The sequence below is a fragment of the Chiloscyllium plagiosum genome, unplaced genomic scaffold (genome assembly GCF_037043375.1).
Source record: "Chiloscyllium plagiosum isolate Xiang-an unplaced genomic scaffold, Cpla_swu_hap1 HiC_scaffold_15, whole genome shotgun sequence".
NCBI lineage: Eukaryota > Metazoa > Chordata > Chondrichthyes > Orectolobiformes > Hemiscylliidae > Chiloscyllium > Chiloscyllium plagiosum.
The window spans coordinates 7,655,674-7,678,191 of NW_028270153.1; the positions used below are offsets into that span (position 1 = coordinate 7,655,674).

The window sequence follows — 22,518 nt, forward strand, 5'->3', positions numbered from 1 at the left end:
TAGAGGGCATAAGTTTAGGATGAGAGGGGAAAGCTATAAAAGGGACCTAAGGAGCACCTTTTTCACGCAGAGGATGGTGCGTGTATGGAATGAGCTGCCAGAGGAAGTGATGGAGGCTAGTACAATTACATTTAAAAAGCATTTGGATGGGTGTATGAATAGGAAAGGTTTGGAGAGATCTGGGCCAAATGCTGGCAAATTGGACTAGATTAATTTTGGATATCGTCAGCATGGACAAATTGGACCACAAAAGTGTGTTTCCGTGCTGTACGTTTCTATGACTCTGACTACATGCCATGATGGAGTTCAGAGCAGAAAATTGGGTTTGGAAGTCTTGTCATGTATGTGAATGATATGTCATGCTCAAGGCTCGTTAATCGTAACTTCTATGCTGGGAAAGTTTGTAGAGAGGACTGACAGATTTGCCAGGCCATTGGATTTGCCGTCAAGAGTCTGGTATCGGAAAAGCACAGCAGGTCAGGCAGCACTCGAGGCACAGGAGAATCAATGTTTTGGGCATAAGCCGTTCATCAGGAATGAGGCTGTGGATTTGCAGCACTCCGCATATTTCTCTGGAGATTTGAGATGTCTGTTGTACGTTGTTCATGTCTCTGATGTATACAGAAGGGCTGGTAACACTGCTGCTCTATAGAGCAGGAGCTTTGAGTTAAGTTTGAGGTTTTTGTTACCAAACTCTCTGTTTGTTAGATGGCCAAATCTGAGCTGGTATATCAGAGATTATGTTGAATTTCATCGACAGTTGTCTGTAATTTTTAAAAGGAGTCTCCTAGCATATGGGCTGTAAAAACCAATCTGGGAAAGGTTGGATAGAGACAAAAAATACTGCAGATGCTGGGATCTAAAGTAGACAGACAGGAGGCTGGAAGAACACAGCAAGCCAGGTAGCGTCAGGAGGTGGAGAAGTTTACGTTTTCGGTGATGAAGGGTCTTGACCCAAAATGTCAACTTTTCCACTTCCTAATGCTGCCTGGCTTGCTGTGTTCTTCCAGCCTCCTGTCTGTCTACTTTCTGGGAAACATTAGCCAGTCTGGCAGCATCTGTGCAGAAAAAGCAGAATTAACGTTTTGGGTCCAATGGCCCTTTTTTAGAACTGAACCCAAAACGTTAATTCTGTTTTCTCTCCACAGGTTGCTGCACATTTGCTGAGTTTTCCCAGCAATTTCTGTTTTTGTTTCCGATTTCCGGAATCTGCAGTTCTTTGTGGTTTTTTTCCCCCAAGGTATGGGAACTGATCCTTGTTGCCCAGGGGCTTGCTTAAGAGCCGGAGACTCTGCTATATCATGGAAGCAGGCTGGTAGAAGATCTGTGTCTTTTGGGCTTAGCCCTAAAGCTTTGCAAATGTGTTGACAGCTATTTGGAGCTCAGCTTCTGAGTGTGTATGCATACGAACATTGTCTGCACACTGCAACATGATGATTGGGAGAAAATTTTCAGGCAGTGCCAACCATAGATAATGTCGTCTATGGGGACATGATAGTTATTCTCATTAGGGAAGTGACGGTTGAGCAGAAATTTAATAGAGACTTTAAAAGTCATGAATAGTTTTCAGTGGCAGGAGGATTGGTAACTAGAGAGTCCAGATTTAAAACAATGGAGTGGAAAGGAGGAAGCAGTTTTTTTTCAAAACAGTAAATTGTACCCAAGTTGAATGCACATCCTGAAAGGGTGGTGAAAACAGGTTCAATGCTACATTCAAAAATAAATTTGCAGGGCTAATGGGACTAACTGGATAGCATGGCTAAAGAGCCAGCACAGGTATTAAAGGTCAAATGGACTCCATATCTGCTGTATCAATCTGCAAAGATATGCACGTCACATTCCTCCGCTATATTAGAAATATCCTTCACAATTGTCACTTTGCTCATTTATTCAGAAACCTTTTTGTTGTTTTAATGCAAATGTTTTTCTACCCCTTCTACAGAGTTTTCAAGAAGGAAGAGGAGTTGCGGCATCGTATTGGATCAGCAATTGTTTCTCCTTTAGTTGGCACGAAGCAGAGAGATGGAGGAGGGCAACAGAAAGGAAAGAAATCAATTCGGTCTGGTACAGCTGCTCAACCACATGCGGGCACCAACCCACTCTTCATCCCACCCAATGCGCCACAAAGGCAACCCTCCTGGTGAGTATGGTATCTCATTGCTGTTCAAAAAGATAGCTCAGTGGGTACATTACATAGGGATGGGGCAACTTTTGATTTAACTTTTGAACACAAGGTTAGTCAGGAGATGAGGAACCTGCCAACCTGGCTTGACGTCAAGATGTTTCAAAGCCCCGCACAGGCAATGAAGTACTTTGGAGGTGTAGTCATTGTTATAATGTTGGAAAACACTGACCAACTTATGCATTACACTTCTACTCTTCAAGTAGTAGCATGAGTACTTTTAAGTCCAGCTAATAGTGCAGATTGGACCTCAACTTCATGTCTATTCTGAAAGACAGGACTTTTGATAGTGTAGCACACTCCCAATATTGTGCTGAGGTGTAGCCTAGATTGTGTGAGCATGATTTTAAAGTTTGATTTAAGCTGTGACTCTCTGATTCAAAATAAAAGTTTCAGCACAACAAACATTATTGGATTTTTTTTTTAAAATCCAGTCCTTTAGTACCTTCCACATCTTCCTAAAGTCTTTAAACTTTCATGAAGGAGGTGCTGATTCCTACAGGGTCCCTGCTTCATACGTATCTCAGAAACGTAACACATGGGTGTAAACAGATGTTGGCCTATAATTCAGTTCCTAGATCTGCATATGTACCATGGTAATTTCTTAATACAAAGAAAAAGAATACTCAGAGTTATACCATGCTTAAACAAGGTCATTCAGTCTATTGTATTTCTGCTAGCTGTTTTGAAAGAGATAAATCGTTCTTCTTTAGGGTGGCTATCACCGCTGCCTTATAACACCAAGGACCTGGATTCAATTCTAGCCTTGGATGACTCTCTGTGGAGTTTGCACATTTTCCTGATGTCTGCATGGGTTTTTACTGGGTGTTTCAGTTTCCTCCCACAGTCCAAAGACGTGCAGGTTAAGTGGATTGGCCATGCTAAATTACCCCGTAATGTCCAGGGATGGACAGCCAAGGGGAATTAGCCATGGTGAATGTGGGATTACAGGGACAGGGTGGCATGGGATGCTGTTTAGTGGGTTGGTGCAGGCTTGGTGAGCCGAATAGCCTCTATCTGCACTGCAGGGGTTCTGTGATTCTATGATATGATTGTTATGTGATGACATAACTTGCTCTATGATCTGAGCTCTGTGGACTGCTGTTTGTTTCCATGCTGTACACGTATACTCCTGCCAGCAAGAATTTCATTGCTTCTTGTCGGGTTCACCAGTCAACAGAAGAAGGAATTTCGGTCAATATTTTGTTTGTAGTGGCATTAATGAAGCAACCCTACGACAGAGGGACTTCACCGGGTGCCTCGATAGGATAGAATGGTCCAACTGCAGGTGAAGGAAAGACTGGCAAAAGCTGTGATACTGTTTCTCTGAACAATGAAAGGTAAAGATAAGTATGTTCATTAGCATTAAACACCAAGGACAGAAATGTCAAAACATCAAGCGCAATTTGAAATGAAAAGTGACCAGGTAAGATGCTATTACAAGTAGTGCATTGGAACGAGCTGCCTGTTCTGGGTGACTTGATGCCTTTAGAAAGATATTGAATCAATAGCTATCGAGGAACTCAGCTCCTGGTTGTAGAGATTTAACAGCTCTATTGGCTTCACATGGGAGTTAAGGAAATGAGTATCTTTGGTGCGGAGGAGTCTTTATTTGGCATTGTCATAGATACACTGTGGAAAGAGTGTTTTGATTGGCATGTGGCCTTTTCTGGTATTGTACACAGGAGTGTTGATGGAGTACAGTAAGCATAGTGAACCTTTCTTGGCATAACTCCTGAATATATTTTACTACAATTCTGATGATGTTAAAAATTATAGTTGTAGAAAGAGAGGCTAACATTTTTGTAGTATTTTCATGGTTTCATGATACCACAAAGCACATCACAGCCTTTAAAATACTTTTGAAGTGTAGTCAGTACTGTAATATAGACTGCCGAGCTGCTAATTTGTGGATGGCAAGTTCCCATAGACAGCATCGTTATAATAATCAGCTAATCTGTTTTATTTATACTGATTAAGGGATAAATATTGAATTGGAAACCAGGGAGAGCTAATTGATTAAACGTCAAAATAATGCTAAGGGATCTCTTGCATTCACCCAAGGGGGTGGCAGGATGTTAGTTTAATGTCCCCTTCTGGCAGTGGAGCATTCACTGGGAGTTTCAACCTGTGCCTTGTGCTCAAGTCTCCAGAGTGAGCTTTGAATCCATGAACTTCTGTCTCAAGGACGGCCCATTGAAGCTAGGTTTTGTACCTTAAGATCAATAGAATAAGACATAGCATGTAATTGTAAAAGTTGAGTTCCAAGATGAGTCAGGTTGAAATTTGTAGAAGGTAGGTTTGTGACTGACATCAGCAAAGACTAAGCAAATGAGCAAAAGGATGGTAGTAGAAGTTAAGTCTGACTTAAAACATTAACAGCTAAGTTTGCTGATAAAATCAAATGGCATGGAATAGCAAACTGTCAGACAGAATGCAGATGGGCATAATCAGGATAGGGAATCGTGCCAATAGGTGGCAGTTGCAGATTAATGCAAACTCTGAATTGAGTTTCCAGTGTGGTAACAAATAAACATTGTCTAGTTGGAGGTGCCATCTCTCAGATATGTTAAATTGAGGCCTCAGTCTGACCTCTTGGTTAGACTTAAAAGATCCCGGGGCATGAATCTCAAGAAGGAAAGTTCCCTGCAACTGTCCAGATCAGCATGTATCCCTCAACAACAATGGGAAACCATATTATCTGGGCTTTATACCTAATAGTATTTATGGATGTTTATTGTGTGTAACTGGCCAATATATTTCATTTTGACTGCAAAGTGATTTGGATATTCTGTCTGAAGCTAAAAAAGTTGCTATATCGATTCAAGTCTTTGTTTACCTTATACAGAAAATGATACATTTTGGATGCAAGAACAAAGCAAATGTGCATTTACCTTGCAAGACAATTTTATCTGCCTGTAGGAGTACATGTTATTAGCATCAGCGGCAAAAACTGTAAAAATTAAAGAAAATACATTAAAGCTGAGACTTTTCTGTTCAGACCAATGGTTCCTTGCGTCATTGTCAGATTTTTGTCATGGCATTTCTGTAAAGCACCTTGGGATATTAGGCAAACTTCTAAGTGTACTCATTAATATTTATTAAAGTGCAAATTGTATTGTTGCATGGTAAGACAGCAAGAAATGTGAGAGCATAAAAACAAATTCTGGAGGAACATTAATTTTACCCACAAGCAAGAAAGACCCACATTGCCTTGTGCCAAATCTCTGTTATCAACGATATATTTTTCTCCCTTTTGAAGTGATTAGGCTGGCATTCTGAATAGAGTTAACTTTTAGACTTCTGACCATAAGAAATAGGAATGGAAATAAGGCCATTCGGCCAATGAAGTCCACTCTGCTGTTCAATCATGGCTGATGGGCATTTCAACTTCACTTTTCCGCACTCTCCCTGTATTCCTTAATTCCTTGCAAGATTACGAATTTATCAATCTCTGCCTTGAAGACCTTTAATGTCCCAGCCTCCACTGCAGTCCATGGCAATGAATTCCACAGGCCCACCACTCTCTGGCTGAAGAAATGTCTCCTCATTTCCATTCTAAATTGACCCCCTCTGATTCTAAGGTTGTGCTCACGGGTCCTAGTCTCCCCACCTAACAGAAACAAATTCCCAGTGTCCACCCTTTCTGAGTCATGCATTATGTTGTAAGTTTATATTGGATCTCCCCTCAACCTTCTAAACTCTAATGAATATAATCCCAGGATCCTCAGCCTTTCACTGTATGTTAGGCCTGCCATTCCAGGGATCATCCGTGTGAATCTCCACTGGACACGCTTCGTGCCAGTAAGTCCTTCCTGAGATGTGAGGCCCAAAATTGGACACAGTATCCTTCCTATCGGAAAGATGTTGTGAAGCTTGACAGGGTTCAAAAAAGATTTAGAAGGATATTGCCAAGGTTGGAGAATTTGAGCTATAGGGAGAGGTTAAATAGGCTACGGCTGTTTTCCCTGAAGTGTCTGAGGGTAAAAACAATGACTGCAGATGCTGGAAACCCGATTCTGAATTAGAGTGGTGCTGGAAAAGCACAGCAGGTCAGACAGCATCCGAGGAGCAGGGAAATGAAGTTTCGGGCAAAAGCCCTTCGTCAGGAAAGAGGCAGAGTGCCTGAAGGGTGGAGAGATAAATGAGAGGAGGGTGGGGTGGGGAGAAAGTAGCATAGAGTACAATAGGTGAATGGGGGTGGCGATGGAGGTGATAGGTCAGGGAGGAGAGTGGGGGAAGGTAGCAAAGAGTGCAATAGGTGAATGGGGGTGGGAGGAAGGTGATAGGTCAGAGAGGAAGGTGGAGTGGATAGGTGGAAAGGAAGATAGGCAGGTAGGACAAGTCATAGGGACAGTGCTGAGCTGGAAGGTTGGAACTGGGGTAAGGTGGGGGAAGGGGAAATGAGGAAACTGGTGAAGTCCACATTGATGCCCTGGGGTTGAAGTGTTCCGAGGTGGAAGATGAGGCGTTCTTCCTCCAGGCGTCGGGTGGTGAGGGAGCGGCGGTGAAGGAGGCCCAGGACCTCCATGTCCTCGGCTGATTGGGAGGGGGAGTTGAAATGTTGGGCCACAGGGCCGTGTGGTTGATTGGTGAGGGTGTCCCAGACATGTTCCCTAAAGTGCTCTGCTAGGAGGCGTCCAGTCTCCCCAATGTAGAGGAGACCACGTCAGGAGCAACGGATACAATAAATGACATTGGTGGATGTGCAGGTAAAACTTTGATGGATGTGGAAGGCTCCTTTGGGGCCTTAGATGGACGTGAGGGAGGAGGTGTGGGCGCAGGTTTTGCAATTCCTGCGGTGGCAGGGGAAGGTGCCTGGACGGGAGGGTGGGTTGTTGGAGACATGGACCTGACCAGGTAGTCACGGAGGGAACGGTCTTTGCGGAAGGCGGAAAGGGGTGGGGAGGGAAATATATTCGTGGTGGTGGGGTCTGTTTGGAGGTGGTAGAAATGTCGGCAGATGATTTGGTTTATGCGAAGGTTGGAAGGTGAGCATCAGGGGGGTGTCCCCATGACTTGTCCGGACTTGTCCTACCTGCCTATCTCCTTTCCCACCTATCCACTCCACCCTCTCCTCCCTGACCTATCACCTTCATCCCCTCCCCCACTCACCTATTGTACTCTATGCTACTTTCTCCCCACCCCCACCCTCCTCTAGCTTATCTCTCCACGCTTCAGGCTCACTGCCTTTATTCCTGATGAAAGGCTTTTGCCCGAAACGTCGATTTCGCTGCTCCTTGGATGCTGCCTGAACTGCTGTGCACTTCCAGCACCACTAATCCAGGGTTCTGTCCTTGTTACGGTTTGAGGGGTGGGGGTCTAAGGGCGGAGGTGCGGGATGTGGGTGAGATGCATTGGAGGGCATCTTTAACCATGTGGGAAGGGAAATTGTGGTCTCTAAAGAAGGAGGCTATCTGGTGTGTTCTGTGGTGGAACTGGTCCTCCTGGGAGCAGATACGGCAGAGGCGGAGGAATTGGGAAAATGGGATGGCATTTTTGCAGGAGGTAGGGTGGGTAGAGGTGTAATACAGATAGATGTAGGAGTCGGTGGGTCTGTAAAAAATGTCAGTGTCAAGTCGGTCATCATTAATGGAGATGGAGAGGTCCAGGAAGGGGAGGGAGTTGTCAGAGATGGTCCAGGTAAATTTAAGGTCAGGGTGGAATGTGTTGGTGAAGTTGATGAATTGCTCAACCACCTCACGGGAGCACAAGGTGGCGCCAATGCAGTCATCAGTGTAGTGGAGGAAAAGGTGGGGCGAGGTGCCGGTCTAACTATGGAAAATGGACTGTTCTACGTAGCTAACAAAGAGACAGGCATAGCTGGGGCCCATACGTGTGCCTATGGCTACCCCTTTGGTCTGGAGGAAGTGGGAGGATTCGAAGGAGAAATTGTTAAGGGTGAGGACCAGTTCGGCCAAACGAATGAGAGTGTTGGTGGAAGGGTGCTGTTGGGGACATCAGGAGAGGAAGAAACGGAGTGCTTGGAGGCCCTGGTCATGGCGGATGGAGGTGTAGAAGGATTGGATATCCATAGTGAAGGTGAGGCGTTGGAGGCCGGGGAAACGGAAGTATTGGAGGAGGTGGAGGGCGTGGGTGGTGTCTTGAAAGTATGTGGGGAGTTCCTGGACTAGGAGGGTTCGGACAGTGTTGAGGTAGGTAGAGATGAGTTCAGGAGCATGCTGAGACGATGGGTTGGCTAGGGTGATCAGGCTTATGGATCTTGGGAACGAGGTAGAACCGGGCAGTGCGGGGTTCCCGGACTATGAGGTTGGAAGCTGTGGGTGGGAGATCTCCTGAGGTGATGAGGTTCTGTGTGGTCTCGGAGATGATAGTTTGGTGATGGGGGTCGAGGAGGCAGTAGGAGGAGGTGTCCTTGAGTTGGCATCTGGCTTCAGCAGTGTAGAGGTCAGTGCGCTGGCTTGATGGTGAGGTTGGGATTGGAGCAGAGGGAGTGGAGGGCAGCGCGTTGTGAGGGTGAGAGGTTGGAGTAGGGGAGGGGGGTAGACAGGTTGAGGCGGTTAATGTCCCGGCGGCAGTTGGAAATGAAGAGGTCGAGGGCGGGTAATAGGCTGGCATGGGGTGTCCAGGTGGATGAAGTGTGTTGGAGGTGGGCGAAGGGGTCCTCGGATGATGGGTGGGTGTCCTGATTGCAAAAGTAAGCTTGGAAGCGGAGGCGGCAGAAGAAGTATTCGACGTCACGGCGTGTATTAAATTCATTGATGCATGGGCGGAGGGGGATGAAGGTGAGTCCTTTGCTGAGGATGCTCGTTCGTCCTCAGTGAGGGGGAGGTCTGGAAGGATGGTGAAAACTTGGCAGGGCTGGGAGCTAGGGCCTGGTGTGGGTGTGGATCTGGGACTGGGGGCGGAGCCTGTAAATGGAGTGGGTGTGGTGGTGGGGGGAATGGGGGTGGAGGCATGAGCAGGGGTGGTGTTCCCCTCAGGGTTCTGGGGAGCAGGGATGGTGACAGTGGGATCTGTGGGGGGCATGTTAGCAGAATGCAGGTGAGTGGTGTTGGTGGGGGTGGAAGTGGTGGCAAACATGGCAGTGGGGCGGGGGCGGAAGTCACTGAGCATGTGACATCAGCAATGATGTGAGGGCAGAAGTGATGCATGAGGAATTGTGAGGGGCGGAAGTGGCTGTGGAAGCAGCCTTGATGGGGGCGGAAGTGATGTCATCAGTCAGCGTGGGGATGGTAGCTGCACCAACCCTGAAGTATCTGAAGCTGAGGGGTGACCTTATAGACGTTTATGAAATCATGAGGGGCATGGATAGGATTAATAGACCCTGGGGTGTGGGAGTCCAGCGCTAAAGGGTATAGGTTTAGGGTGAGGGGAAAATTACAAAAGAGACCTAAGAGGCAACTTTTTCATGCAGAGAGTGGTGCGTCTGCAGAATGGGCTGCCAGAGGAAGTGGTGGTGGCTGGTACAATTACAACATTGAAAAGACGTTTAGGTGGATGTATGAATTGAAGGGTGTGGAGGGATATGGGTTGGGTGCTGTCAGGTGGGACTAGATTAAGTTGGGATACCTAGAATCTCTGACTATGACTATTCTAAATGGGGCCTAACCTGAGTTTTATAAAGTCTCAGAAGCACATCGCTGTTTTTATATTCCAACCCTCTTGAGATGAATCTGCATTGAGATACATCGTGAGACCAGCTGAGAGTCAGTTCAATGTAATTAGTTGTAGGCTTTTCCCTAACTCTAGATACTGTGCCAGTGACGTTTCAAGTCTTTTTGGAACTGTCAACTATTGTGACTGTATACTAATTCACTTATCCATGATTTTTTGCATTTGCCCTCTCCCTTCTGTAAAGACAGACTCAGTGTTATCTCCAGGCTTTGTACTGATCTGCCTATTGCAACTAGTGTCAGTGGATTCTGTCCAGCTTCAACCATAAAGTGAGGTTTTTGAAAGTGTTGACTAGCAGTCAGAATTGATTTTATTTCAACTTCTTGTAAAGAAACTCATTAAACATTTCTAACAAAAATTGCATGCAGAAACTAAATAATTGCCGCTTTTGTGGTTGTCACAGGAGAGAAAGGCTTGCTTTTAAATTTTGTGATATAGGAAAGATGGCAACAAATGCGTGCACATCCAGATCCCACATACAGCAATCAAATAAATGAGCAGCTCATCCACTTATTAACATAATAGTAACAGTGCAGTTGGATCTCTTGTGCCTATGCACTAATCAGACAGCACTTCCAATAGTGCACACTTGTATTCAGGAATTAACAATGTTACCCACTGCGCTAGGCCTGAAACACAAATACAAGAGAGCCTTTTTTGCATGTTATGATAAAATTAATTAAAACTTTTTGCAAATAGTGTTTAACCATGAGATCATTTGAATATTGTGTTTTCTCTGTTCCCTGTATGTGTGTCTCCTTCACCAAGAAGATCCGTTATAATTAACATCCTGGAATATCAGATGTGATTGAAAGTCTGTTTAACAGGGTGAGATATTCACTGCTGTGTAAACATACCTTTTGTGAACAAGGAGACAGTAAGGACTGCAGATGCTGGAAGTCAGAGTCAATAGATGTGAAGCTGGAAGAGCACATCAGGTCAGACAGCATTTGAGGAGCAGAAAAGTCAACATTCCCTTTTGAGAACAGACTATTTATTTTCAGGTTTTCATGTCCTGCTCCTCCAAAAGTCAAGTATATTTAAAATTTGTTTGCACAGTTATTTGAATCAGGAGCTCTGGGGAATTACTTTTAAACTGAGTTATTGTGAACGGAATGCATCATTTCAGGAGATTAGATTAGATTAGATTAGATTAGATTACTTACAGTGTGGAAACAGGCCTCTCGGCCCAACAAGTCCACACCGCCCCGCCGAAGCGCAACCCACCCATATCCCTACATTTACCCCTTACCGAACACTACGGGCAATTTAGCATGGCCAATTCACCTGACCTGCACATCTTTGGACTGTGGGAGGAAACAGGAGCACCCAGAGGAAACCCACGCAGACACGGGGGGGAACGTGCAAACTCCACACAGTCAGTCGCCTGAGGCGGGAATTGAACCCAGGTCTCTGGCGCTGTGAGGCAGCAGTGCTAACCACTGTGCCACCGTGCCCCCCTGGTGACACAGTGAAGGCAGATGGTGAAGGCAGATTTAGAACTAAAGTTTAAAAGAGCATTAGATATGAGAAAAATGTTGGGAAGTGGAAAGAAGTACAGGACATAGTTCTTGCACAGAGATATAGTGGGCTGAATGGCATCCTGTTTTGTCAGATAGTGTTTAGATTAACAGTGAGTTCTTCATGAGCACACATTAGAAACTTAAATGACTGCTCTTAATGCAATAAAATTATGAGCTAAAGTGGAAGCATATGGAACTGAAGGTAAATTATTGACCTGGTTAGAAAATTAGCTGAGTGGGAAAAGACAGAGAATAGGGATAATGGGAAGGTACTCTAATTGACAGAATGTAATTAGTGGTGTGTCTCAAAGATCTATGTTGGAGCTCAAATAAGTAATATTCATCAGCAATTCAGATGGTGAATATAAAAGGCACAGATCCAAGTTTACCAATGGCACAAAGATAGATGGCATTGTAAACATTGCCATTGGCGGCACGGTGGCTGAGTGGTTAGCACTTCTGCCTCGCAGTGCCAGGGACCCGGGTTCAATTCCATGCTTGGGTAACTGTGTGGAGTTTGCATTTTCTCCCAGAGTTTGTGTGGGTTTCCTCCTGGTGCTCCGGTTTCCTCCCTCAATCCATGCTGAATTGCCGATGGTGTTCAGGGATGTGTAGTGCATTAATTAGGTGTAAATGTCGAGTAATTTGATAAGGGAATGGTCTGGGTGGGTTACTCTTCGGAGGGTCGGTGTGGACTGTTGGGCCGAAGGGTCTGTTTCCACATTGCAGGGATTCTGTGATTCATTGTATATAGCAGCAAATTTATTTCATTCTGGACAGGTGAGATATCATTCATTTCAGAATTAGAAAACATATATTTGGGGTACTTTCTAAATAGTGAAAAATTAGGAACCGTGAAAGTCAAAAATTGACTGGAGTGTCAATATAGATCATTAAAATGTTGTGACGAGGTACTGAAAATAAACAAAACACAAATAGAATGAAGGACTTCATTGCAAGAAGACCAGAATATAATATGGTTGAAGTTATGTACATCCTGAATAAATCACATCAGAAATAGTGTCAGCATTTCTGGACACCGTGCCTTAGGAAGGATACATTGGCCTTGTAAATAATGCAGCGTGTAATACCAGAATGATACTTGTACCACAAGGGTTTAAATTACAAAGAAAGTTTAAAAAAACTAGAGTTGATACTCTTGTAATTTAAGAGATTAAGGAGTGATTTAATAAAGTTTTCATACACTAAGCAACACTGGAATGGTCGATATAAATCATTTCCAAGATTTGGGAAATGTTTAGTATTCATCAGGACCAGAGTTAAAATTAGGGTCTTTCAAGAGTGAAGTTAGAAACAACTTGTGCACAAAGCATTAGACATTTAGAACTCTCTTTGATAAGCGACATTTGATGCTAGATTTTTTATTAATTATAAATGTGAGATTGGTACATTTTTGGAAGATGTTAATGACTCCTTAAGCAGCGGTGTCGAATTCCGCAATTACTTCTAGAAGTAAAAATGTAGCAGATACATGCAAACACTACCACCTGCAAGTTCCCCACCAAACCACTCCCCATCCTGATTGGAAATATATTGTTATTCCTTCACTGTTGCTGAGTCAAAATCCTGGAATTCTCTCACTACTGGCATTGTGGGTTTACCTACAGTATATGGGCTGCAACAGTTCAAGAAGATCGGTCACCAATGTCACTTTCTCAAGGGACAGACAATAAATGCCACCCCAGCCAGCAATTCCCATGAGTGAATAAAAAATATTTAAGAAAAAGGTAGGTGTGTGAAGTTATGTTGCAAATTAGCCATGATGTCATTGAATATTAGAATAGTCCCTGAGCTAAATGGCTTCCTCCTGTTCTTGAGTAACATTGCGAAAGTGAGCAATGCAGATGCTGGAGATTAGAGTCGAGAGTGTAGTGCTGTAAAAGTACAGCAGGTCAGGCAGCATCCATCGATTTTCCTGCTCCTCGGATGCTGCCTCACCTTTTGTGCTTTTCCAGCACCACACTCTCGACTCTTATCTCCAGCATCTGCAGTCCTCACTTTTGCAATGTTACTTAAGAACAGGAGGAAGCCATTTGATGCTGTATAGACACTGATTATAGAAGATCAATATACCTACATGCCTCCAAAAGGACAGACCTTTTACTGCCCTTGTAATGCCAGCTCACAAGTGTATTCTTTGTTGTTTAATTCCAAACAAAGAGGTGCATTTTCTTGCTCATATCAGCTGTGGCTTACTGCTCTCACCTCTAATTGTGAAGGTCATGGATTCAAGTCCTACTCCAGAGACTTTGGTGCATAATCTAGGCTCCCACTTGAATGCAGTATTATTGAATGAGCACTCTTTCAAATGAGATATTAAACTGAGGCATTGACTGCCCAGCATGCTCATTTAGAAAACCAACTGGTATTGTTCACAGATGAGCAGGGGAGTTCTGACCGATATTTATATTTAACTAACAATTGTGAAGTTAGATTTGATGATCATTCATCCTGCTGGCCATAAATGGCCATAGGCCCTACCTAGAATAGTGAATGCAGGGCACTGAGCTTAAAATCGACATTAATCCTCTCTGCCAAATATCTTTTATTAAGTTTAGGGGATGTGTGTTTTGCTGGTTGGGCCATCATTAATTGCCCTTGAGAAGTTGGTGGTAGGCTATTCTTGAACCACAGCAATCCATTTGATGTAGGTGCATCCAAAATAGTTCCAGGATTTTGACCCAATGTTAGTGAAGGCACAGACATATATTTCCACATGAGGATTGTGATGGGTTTGGAGAGAAACAAAGCAGTGAGTAAAATGATAAGTCAAATCCATGTTGGTTTATGGGTTTTGCACAGGATTTAAGCAGAAAGGTTAATATTTACAAATTAAAGACAACAGAATAAAACAGTGGAGGATCTCTTTTACAACAAAGTATACGAGAGAAAGTGAGGGCTGCAAATGCTGGAGATCAGAGCTAAAAATGTGTTGCTGGAAAAGCGCAGCAGGTCAGGCAGCATCCAAGGAACAGGAGAATCGACGTTTCGGGCATAAGCCCTTCTTCAGGAGGGCTTATGCCCGAAACGTCGATTTTCCTGTTCCTTGGATGCTGCCTGACCTGCTGCGCTTTTCCAGCAACACATTTTCAGCTACAACAAAGTATAGTCTGTTTGTGGAACAGCTCACCAGTATGGGTGGTCATGCAAGAAACCTCAGCGGCGTTTCATGACCAAACTAAACTAGTTCTGGTCGACAAATGGGATTCTAGGTTATTAGAAATTGCACCAAGGGAATGTTGGATAGGTGGGCTGGTTGGGATGGATGCCTTCTGCCTAAATCTGTTGGTATGTAGTCAATTGTTAAGTAGAGAGGCACAGCAGCCAGACTCTGCACGGCACATTCCTAAAAAAAACCAGCATGATAAATGACTAGTTTCTGTTTTCAATGGGACTAGATTGAAGGACAGATATTGCCAAGAACATGGGTAGAGTGCCTCTTTCTCTTCTTTGGATCCACCCCTAGGCCTTAGATCAATGTTTCATCTCAAAGATGGCACCTCCAACAGTGCAGCACTTTCTGGGTACTATAGTAGAATGTCATACATAATGAAGTGCACATGTCCTGCCATGTGTGGCCTTCTAAGGCTGATACGTTATCCACTGAAGCAAACCTGAAGCTTGAAAACAACAGACACTTGGTGTCATTACCAGAGTGCTGCTCGTTAAACTAGACCCAGTAAAGATCTGAGAGGAAGAGGTGCTTAAACTGATAACCATTCTAGCTTTGAGATCCATCCAGCATAGAGATCTACAGGGTGAAAGTGAGGACTGCAGATGCTACAGATCAGAGTTGAGTGTGTGGTGCTGGAAAAGCACAGCAGGTCAAGCAGTATCTGAGGAGCAGAAGAATCTACATTTCAGGAAAGGTTTATGCCCGAAACGTCGATTCTCCTGCTCCTTGGATGCTGCCTGACCTGCTGTTCTTTTCCAGCACCACACTCTCAACTCATAGAGGTCTATAACACAGAAAAGGCCCTTCTGTCCATTGAGTATGTGTACATCAAAAACAAGCACCTGACTATTCTAATCCCATTTTCCAACATTTGGCCCATAGCAAAGTGCACATCTAAATGCTGCTTAAATGTTATGAGAATTTCTGCCTCTTCCACCCTTTTTGGTAGTGAGTTCCAGATTCTCACCACCCTCGGAGTGAAAATTAATTTCATCGCAATCCCTCTAAACCTTTCCCTTAAATCTATGTCCCTAGTCATTGACCCCTCTACCAAGGAAATATATTCCGTTCTGTCTATTCTATTTGTGCCCCTCATAGTTTAATACATCCCAATCATGTGTGTCCTCACTCCCCCAGCTTCAAGGAAAATAGCCCCAATCTAACAAATCTCTTTTCATAACTGAAACTCTTCAGGCCCAGTTAATATCCTGGTGAATCTCTTACTCACTAACTCCAATGCAATGGCATCCTTCCTATAATGGCAATTCCAGAACGGTGCGCAATACTCAACAGATTACATTACAGCGTGGAAACAGGCCCTTCGGCCCAACAAGTCCACACCGACCCGCCGAAGCGAACCCACCCATACCCCTACATTTACCCCTTACCTAACACTACGGGCAATTTAGTATGGCCAATTCACCTGACCCTGCACATCTTTTGGACTGTGTGAGGAAACCGGAGCACCCGGAGGAAACCCACGCAGACACGGGGAGAACGTGCAAACTCCACACAGTCAGTCGCCTGAGGCGGGAATTGAACCCGGGTCTCTGGCGCTGTGAGGCAACAGTGCTAACCACTGTGCCACCGTGCCGCCCACTAACCAATGGTGACCTAACCAATGTTTTACACAGTTCCAACATAACCTCCCTGCTCTGAAATTCTATGCTTCAGCAAATAAAGGCAAGTATCCACGTGCCACCTTAATCATTTTAAATACCTATCCCAATACTATCCCAGTGGGCATGCACCCCAGTGTCCCTCCAATCCTCATTACTTTCTAGAGTTCTACAATTCATGATGTATTTCCTCATCTTGTTTGTTCTGCCCAACCCCACACTTATCTGTATTGAATTCCATTTGCCACTGATCAGCCCATCTGATCAGCCAATCTATAACCGTCTGTAATGTAAGGCTATGTTCCTTACTATTTACTACCCACCAATTTTCATATCATCTGCAAACTTACTGATCAACCTTCCTACAAGTATAAGTCATTCATATATAAACTGTTAGCAGCAAACTGCTTCAACAATGATCCCTGCAGAAACCACTGGACACACAGGCTTCCAGTCACAATGACACCCCTTGACCATCATCCTCTGTGTCCTGCAATTCAGCCAAACCTGGATTTAATTAGCCAAGTTTCCTTGGCTGTCATAGGCTCTTACCTTCCCATGCAGGACCTTATCATAAGCCTCACTGAAATCCAAGCAGAAAATGTCAAATGCATTGCCCTCAAACGCATATCTAGTCACTTCATGGAAAAAATTCAGTCAAATTGGTCAGACATGACCTCCCCTTATCAGAATCATGCTGACTGTTCTTGATGAACCCCTGCCTCTCCAAATGTAGATTAATTCTGTTCCTCAGAATTATTCTCAATAGTTGCCCTACCTCTGAGGTTAGACTGACTGCTTGCAGTTTCGTGGTTTTCCCTCCTGTATATGCCTTGATATTCAGAGTTCGCTGAATTTGCTGGTCCCATCCTTTTTGTACTCTCTGTAGGGACGGCAAGGTGCACCAGGGTCCCAGATTCAATTCCAGCCTCGGGCGACTGTCTGTGTGGAGTTTGCATATTCTCCCCATGTCTGTGTGGGTTTCCTCCGGGAGCTCCAGTTTCTTCCCACATTCCAAAGATGTACAGGTCAGGTGAATTGGCCATGCTAAATTGCCCATAGTGTTAGGTGCATTAGTCAGAGGGAAATGGGTCTGGGTGGGTTTGTCTTCGGAGGGTCAGTGTGGATTTGTTGGGCCGAAGGGCCTGTTCCATACTGTAGGGAATCTAATCTATTTGCTTCTTGAATGCATCCCATTGTTCTGACACAGATTTGCCTAAAAGGATCTGCTCTTAGTCCACTTTCACCAAGTCATGTCTGATTTTAGTAAGATTGACCTTCCTCCCAGTTTCATACTTGGATTTCAGGCTTATTCTTGTCCTTTTCGATAACAAACTTAAATCTAATGGAGTCTGCCCTCAATCAACTTTGTAGCTATGTAACAGAAACTTAGTGTCTGATCTTCAGTTTTAAGATAAAGTTAACTTTGGACTTGTAGCATAGTGGCAGTGTATAACTCATGTTTGCATAGTATTGTATTCAGTTGGCTCACTGTTTAACTCAGTTCTACAGGGATTAAATAAACCAATTTTCAGTTTTATCGGGATTGATGTGATCTAAATTCCACAGACAGTGCTTCAATGAATTGATTTCTTTTTAATGGGCTTCTATAACATTCCTATGGCAATGCAGCCTCTGCTGTTTAATAAAGGTAAGTTTATGCGCTGCTGTAATTAATTAGATTCATTGAGTAAGCTCAGATGTATTTAGTGCATGGCCTTTGCTGTGATGGATTGTACACACCACTGCCCTTGGGCTGTGACTTGAAAATTATCATCAGCATCATTATTTAAATCTGTTTCCATGTTTAGCATTTAAGATGCACAATCTTAAAATATTCCCATGCTTCATTTTCAGTTCAATGGTATGATTAAGACCTGTGCAATCTCTAATACTCTCCTCAAATGGAATTGGAAAGTGAAATGACTGATGAAGTGTCAGCTGCGGCTCAGTGGGTTACACACTGAGATGAGGGTTTCAAGTCCCTCTCCAGAGGCCTTGAGTAAAAAGCTAGGCTGATGTACCCCGTGTACTCCCTGAGAAGCACTGTTCCATCACGTGTTTTTCAGATGAAACATTAAACCAAAGCCCCAACTGCACTCTTGATGAGACACAAAATATCCATTAGTGCTGACCAATATTAATCCTTCAACCAACATTAGTGAAAAGGATGACCAGGACATTATATCTTTGCTGTTGATTAGAGCCTGCTGTGTTCAAAGTGCATGCAATAGTTCCGACATTACGACTGTGAAAACATTTCAAAACTATTTCTTCACTTTGGAATGTAATGAGGTCTTAAGAGAATTGTAGAAATATGTTTACTGTTTCTTTCTTACTGTGGCTCATCCAAAGGATCTGGCACTGATAAGTCACTGGGACTAGGTGAGATGCATTTAAGTATAAAATGATGCAAGTAAGGGTGGAAATTCTGGCGACACTGGCCATAATCTTCCATTTATCCTTAGATACAGGAGTGGTGCCAGAGGACTGCAGAATTGCAAATGTTACATGCTTGGTCGGTGTTGAAAGGTGTTAAGAGTAAGCCCATCAACTATAGACCACTCATTTTAATCTCGCTAATGAGAGAGTTTTTCAAAATAATATGGGACAAAAGTTAATAGTCACTGAATAGATGTGGAGTAATTAGTTGTGTTTAACTAACTTAATTTGCGTTTTTGGTGAGGTAACAGAAAGAATTAATGAGGTATCTGAACTTCCAAAAAAAATTCTATAAAAATTCTACACAAGCTTGTCAGAAAAGCTAGATCCCTTGGAATTCAAGGAGCAGTGACAGCATTGATAGAAAGTTGACTGAGTGACAGGAAACAGTTGTTTATCATTGAACAGTGGGGTTTCCCATAGATCATTATTAGGTCCACTGCTTTTCTTAATCTATATCAATAATGTGGACTTGAGTTTCCAGGGCACAGTTTCAACTTTTGTTGCATAAAATATTGGTTTATTGTGAACTGTGGAGAGGTTAATGATAGATTTCAGAGAAAACAGAACATTGATGGAATTGACAGAAATGTGGTGGCTGAAATTTAATTCAGACAAGCGTGAGGTGATACCTTTCATATGAAAACAAGAACAGACTGTGTAAAATATAAGAACTGCAGAACAGAGGGGCCTGGAGTGTATGAAAGCAATTTGTTGAAAATGACTGGGCTGAGAAAGAGATTAGATTAGATTAGATTAGATTAAATTAGATTAGATTCCCTACAGTGTGGAAACAGGCCCTTTGGCCCAACAAGTCCATGCCGACCCTCCAAAGAGTAACCCACCCAGACCCATTTCCCTCTGACTAATGCACCTAACACTATGGGCAATTTAGCATGGCCAATTCACCTGACCTGTACATCTTTGGAATGTGGGAAGAAACTGGAGCTCCCGGAGGAAACCCACACAGACATGGGGAGAATATGCAAACTCCACACAGATAGTTGCCCGAGTGGTTAAAAGGTATAGGGATTCTGGCCTTAACAAATAAAGGCAGAGAATACAAAAGCAGAGAAGTTTTGCTGAATCTTTATAAAACACTGTTTAAACATCAACTGGAATATTTTGTCCAATTTTGCTGCCATCACCCTTTGAAGATGTTCATAAGGCTAGTTCCTGAGGGACTTCAGTCACGTAGACAGATTGGCAAACATGGCTCTTCTTGGAGATTAGAGCATTGAGAGGAGGTTTGATAGAGGTATTTAAAATTATGTGGAACCTGGAGAGAGTAGACAGGTGGGAACTGCTGTTATTGGTTGAAGAATCAAGTATCAAAGGACACCAATTTAAAGTGGACAGCAAAAGAACCAAAGGTATCCTGAGGAAAAATCTTTTTACAAAGCGAGAGGTTAGAATCCGGATTGCTGTGCTTGGTAGAGTCTGATTTGGTCAAAAGGGATTTAAATAGTTATCTGAAGAGAAATATTTGCAGGTCTAAGGGCAAAAGGCAGGGCAACGGATTAACTAGTTTGCTCTTGCAGACAGCTGACACAAGGGGCTGAATACTTCGTTGGGTGTTCTAACCATTCTTTATATTCCAGATGCCATTTTAAACAGGTCTTAAACCGTCTGAAATAAATTTAGTCAAATCTGACTGGAGTTATAGGCATTCTAATTGCCAATCACTGGAACTGTGCCTGGAAGTAGCAAGTTAAGTTGCTCATTTCTCTACTGTTTGTCATTAAGTTATCACTTTAAAAGAGTATTCAATGACAGTATCCATTTTGTACACATTAAGATCCCAGAAACAAAAATGAGGCAAATAATCAATGTGTTTTTGGTTTGAGGCATGAACACTGGTCAGGAGACAGACGGTGGTTGGGGAACAACTAGCTTTTGGAATAGCATAAAATCTTTGATATCGTCATGAGCATTAATTTACAACACCTGTAACATTGCATCCTCCCACAAAATTGTATTGAGCTCAGTCCTACCACCTTCCGAACATCTTGTTCTCCCAAACAAGTTCATACTACTGGCTGATTGTTAAATACAGACGGAATTGTGTGGTTTATTATTTCTGTTGTCAGAATGTTGCTTTGCTATGTCCCCTGCTCCCATCATTATCTCTGAGGGTTTGTTTTGCTAAAAACCATTTATTTCCTTTAGTGAATTCATGTTCTGTGAAAGCTGGATACAGTAACTTGTATAATTGGTTTGAGGTGTCACAGATAACAGTTGAACAGTTTATCATTTTAATAGTTGCTGTTCTGGAGATTGCAGTTGTTGTATTTAATGGCAACTTGTATTAGTTCAGTCCTGTGTTTGGTTGTATACATGATGTGAGCACTGCATTCAGTCAAGTACTGAGGAATGTGGTTTACTGTCAGACTTGATATCTTTCAGACTTGACATTAAATAGAGGCTCCTGTCTACCTTCTCAGGTAGACATAAAAATAAAATTTGTCACTGTTTCAAAAAAAGTGAGCAGGAAGGTTTTTCCCACTGTCCTGGGCAATATCTATCCTTTAACTAAATTATCTAGGCATGATCTTTTTGCTATTTGTGGATCCTTGCTGTGTACAAATTGCTGCAATGTTTCATAAATTGCAACAGCAACTTCATTTCAAAACCTGCTTAATTGGCAGTAAAGTGCTTTGGGATATGCTGAGGTTATGAAAAGTGCGATGTTAATGCAAGTTCTCCTCTTTTGTTTTTTTGTTGAGTCATTTCTTCAGAAGTAATCAAAAACCGTGTCAGGAAAGGATGTGCCAGGTTATGAGCACCAACTCTGAGCACTCTACCTAGTATCTCTGAATGGAAGTAAAAGGATTAATAACAAACAGAAACAAGTACTTGTTGTTTCAAGTTAGTCATATTACCAAAATACTTCACATACTTTGCATGTTTTTTTTTGGCCAATAATTAGGGGTTTCCACTGACTGTAGGCAGCCATAGGCATTTCATGAATTGAAGCAAGAGTGAGTTAGTGATGAGCTTTCTGAATTTATTGCAGCCTGATTTTCCTATCACATTCCAGAATGATCCCCTGGGGAAACACTTGAAAGGCTTTCGGAAAGGAACAAAGGAAGTGGGCGCTAGGATGATACAATGGTTAGCACTGCTGAATCACAGCACCATGGACTCAAATTCAATTCCAGCCTTGGGTGACTGTCTGTCTGGAGTTTGCACATTCTCCCAGGTTTCCGTGGTTTTCTGCCAGGTGCTTTGGTTTCCTTGCATAGTCCAAAGATGTGCAGGTTAGGTGAATTGGCCACCCTAAATGTGGGGAAGATGGGTCTGGGTAAAGTGCTGTTTTGAGAGTCAGTGCAGACTCAATGGGCAAAATGGCCTCTTTCTGCACTGGAGAGATTCAGGAAGTGGGCTGAATTTGATGTCTCTCGGAGAGCTGGAACAGTCTGAATGGCTGTATCATTCTGTGACCCTAGAGTAGTCACGTTGATTTTCCCCATACTGATCAAGAATTGAAAGAAAATTTCTAAAATGGGTAATATGCTTTTGTTAAAAAAGAAAGAAAAAAGCATTTATACTAGAAATCATGAATTAGAAAGCATTTTGCATTTAGAGATAATCAGAATATAGGTGCAGGGGTAAGCATTTTCCCCCTCAAACCTATCAGTCAGTAAGACAATGGATGATCTAATGTAGTCTTAACTGTACTTATTTGCCTGACTCTCATAACTTTTGACTCAATTGTCAGTCAAAAATCTATCTAACTTATCAATGACATATTTAATGACTTAACCCACACTGCCTTCTGTGCAAGAGAATTCCAAAAATTAATAGATTCATAGAATTTTACAGTATAGAAGGAGGCCATTCAACCCACCCTGTCAGTACTGTCTCTCGAAAGAGTTACCCAGCTCATCTCCATAGGCCTTTAACATCATTACGTTC

The 22,518-nt window shown here is 43.1% G+C and overlaps 1 protein-coding gene across 2 annotated transcripts in view; it reads left to right on the forward strand.

Annotated features, from left to right (window-relative positions):
• psmf1 (proteasome inhibitor subunit 1) overlaps positions 1-22,518 on the forward strand; it is an 81,009-nt gene that overhangs the window by 33,973 nt on the left and 24,518 nt on the right. For both annotated transcript variants that reach the window (XM_043710888.2, XM_087994709.1), the window contains exon 4: positions 1,943-2,140. In XM_043710888.2, coding sequence (XP_043566823.1) covers positions 1,943-2,140 — 198 coding nt within the window. The remainder of the gene's footprint in view (positions 1-1,942; positions 2,141-22,518) is intronic.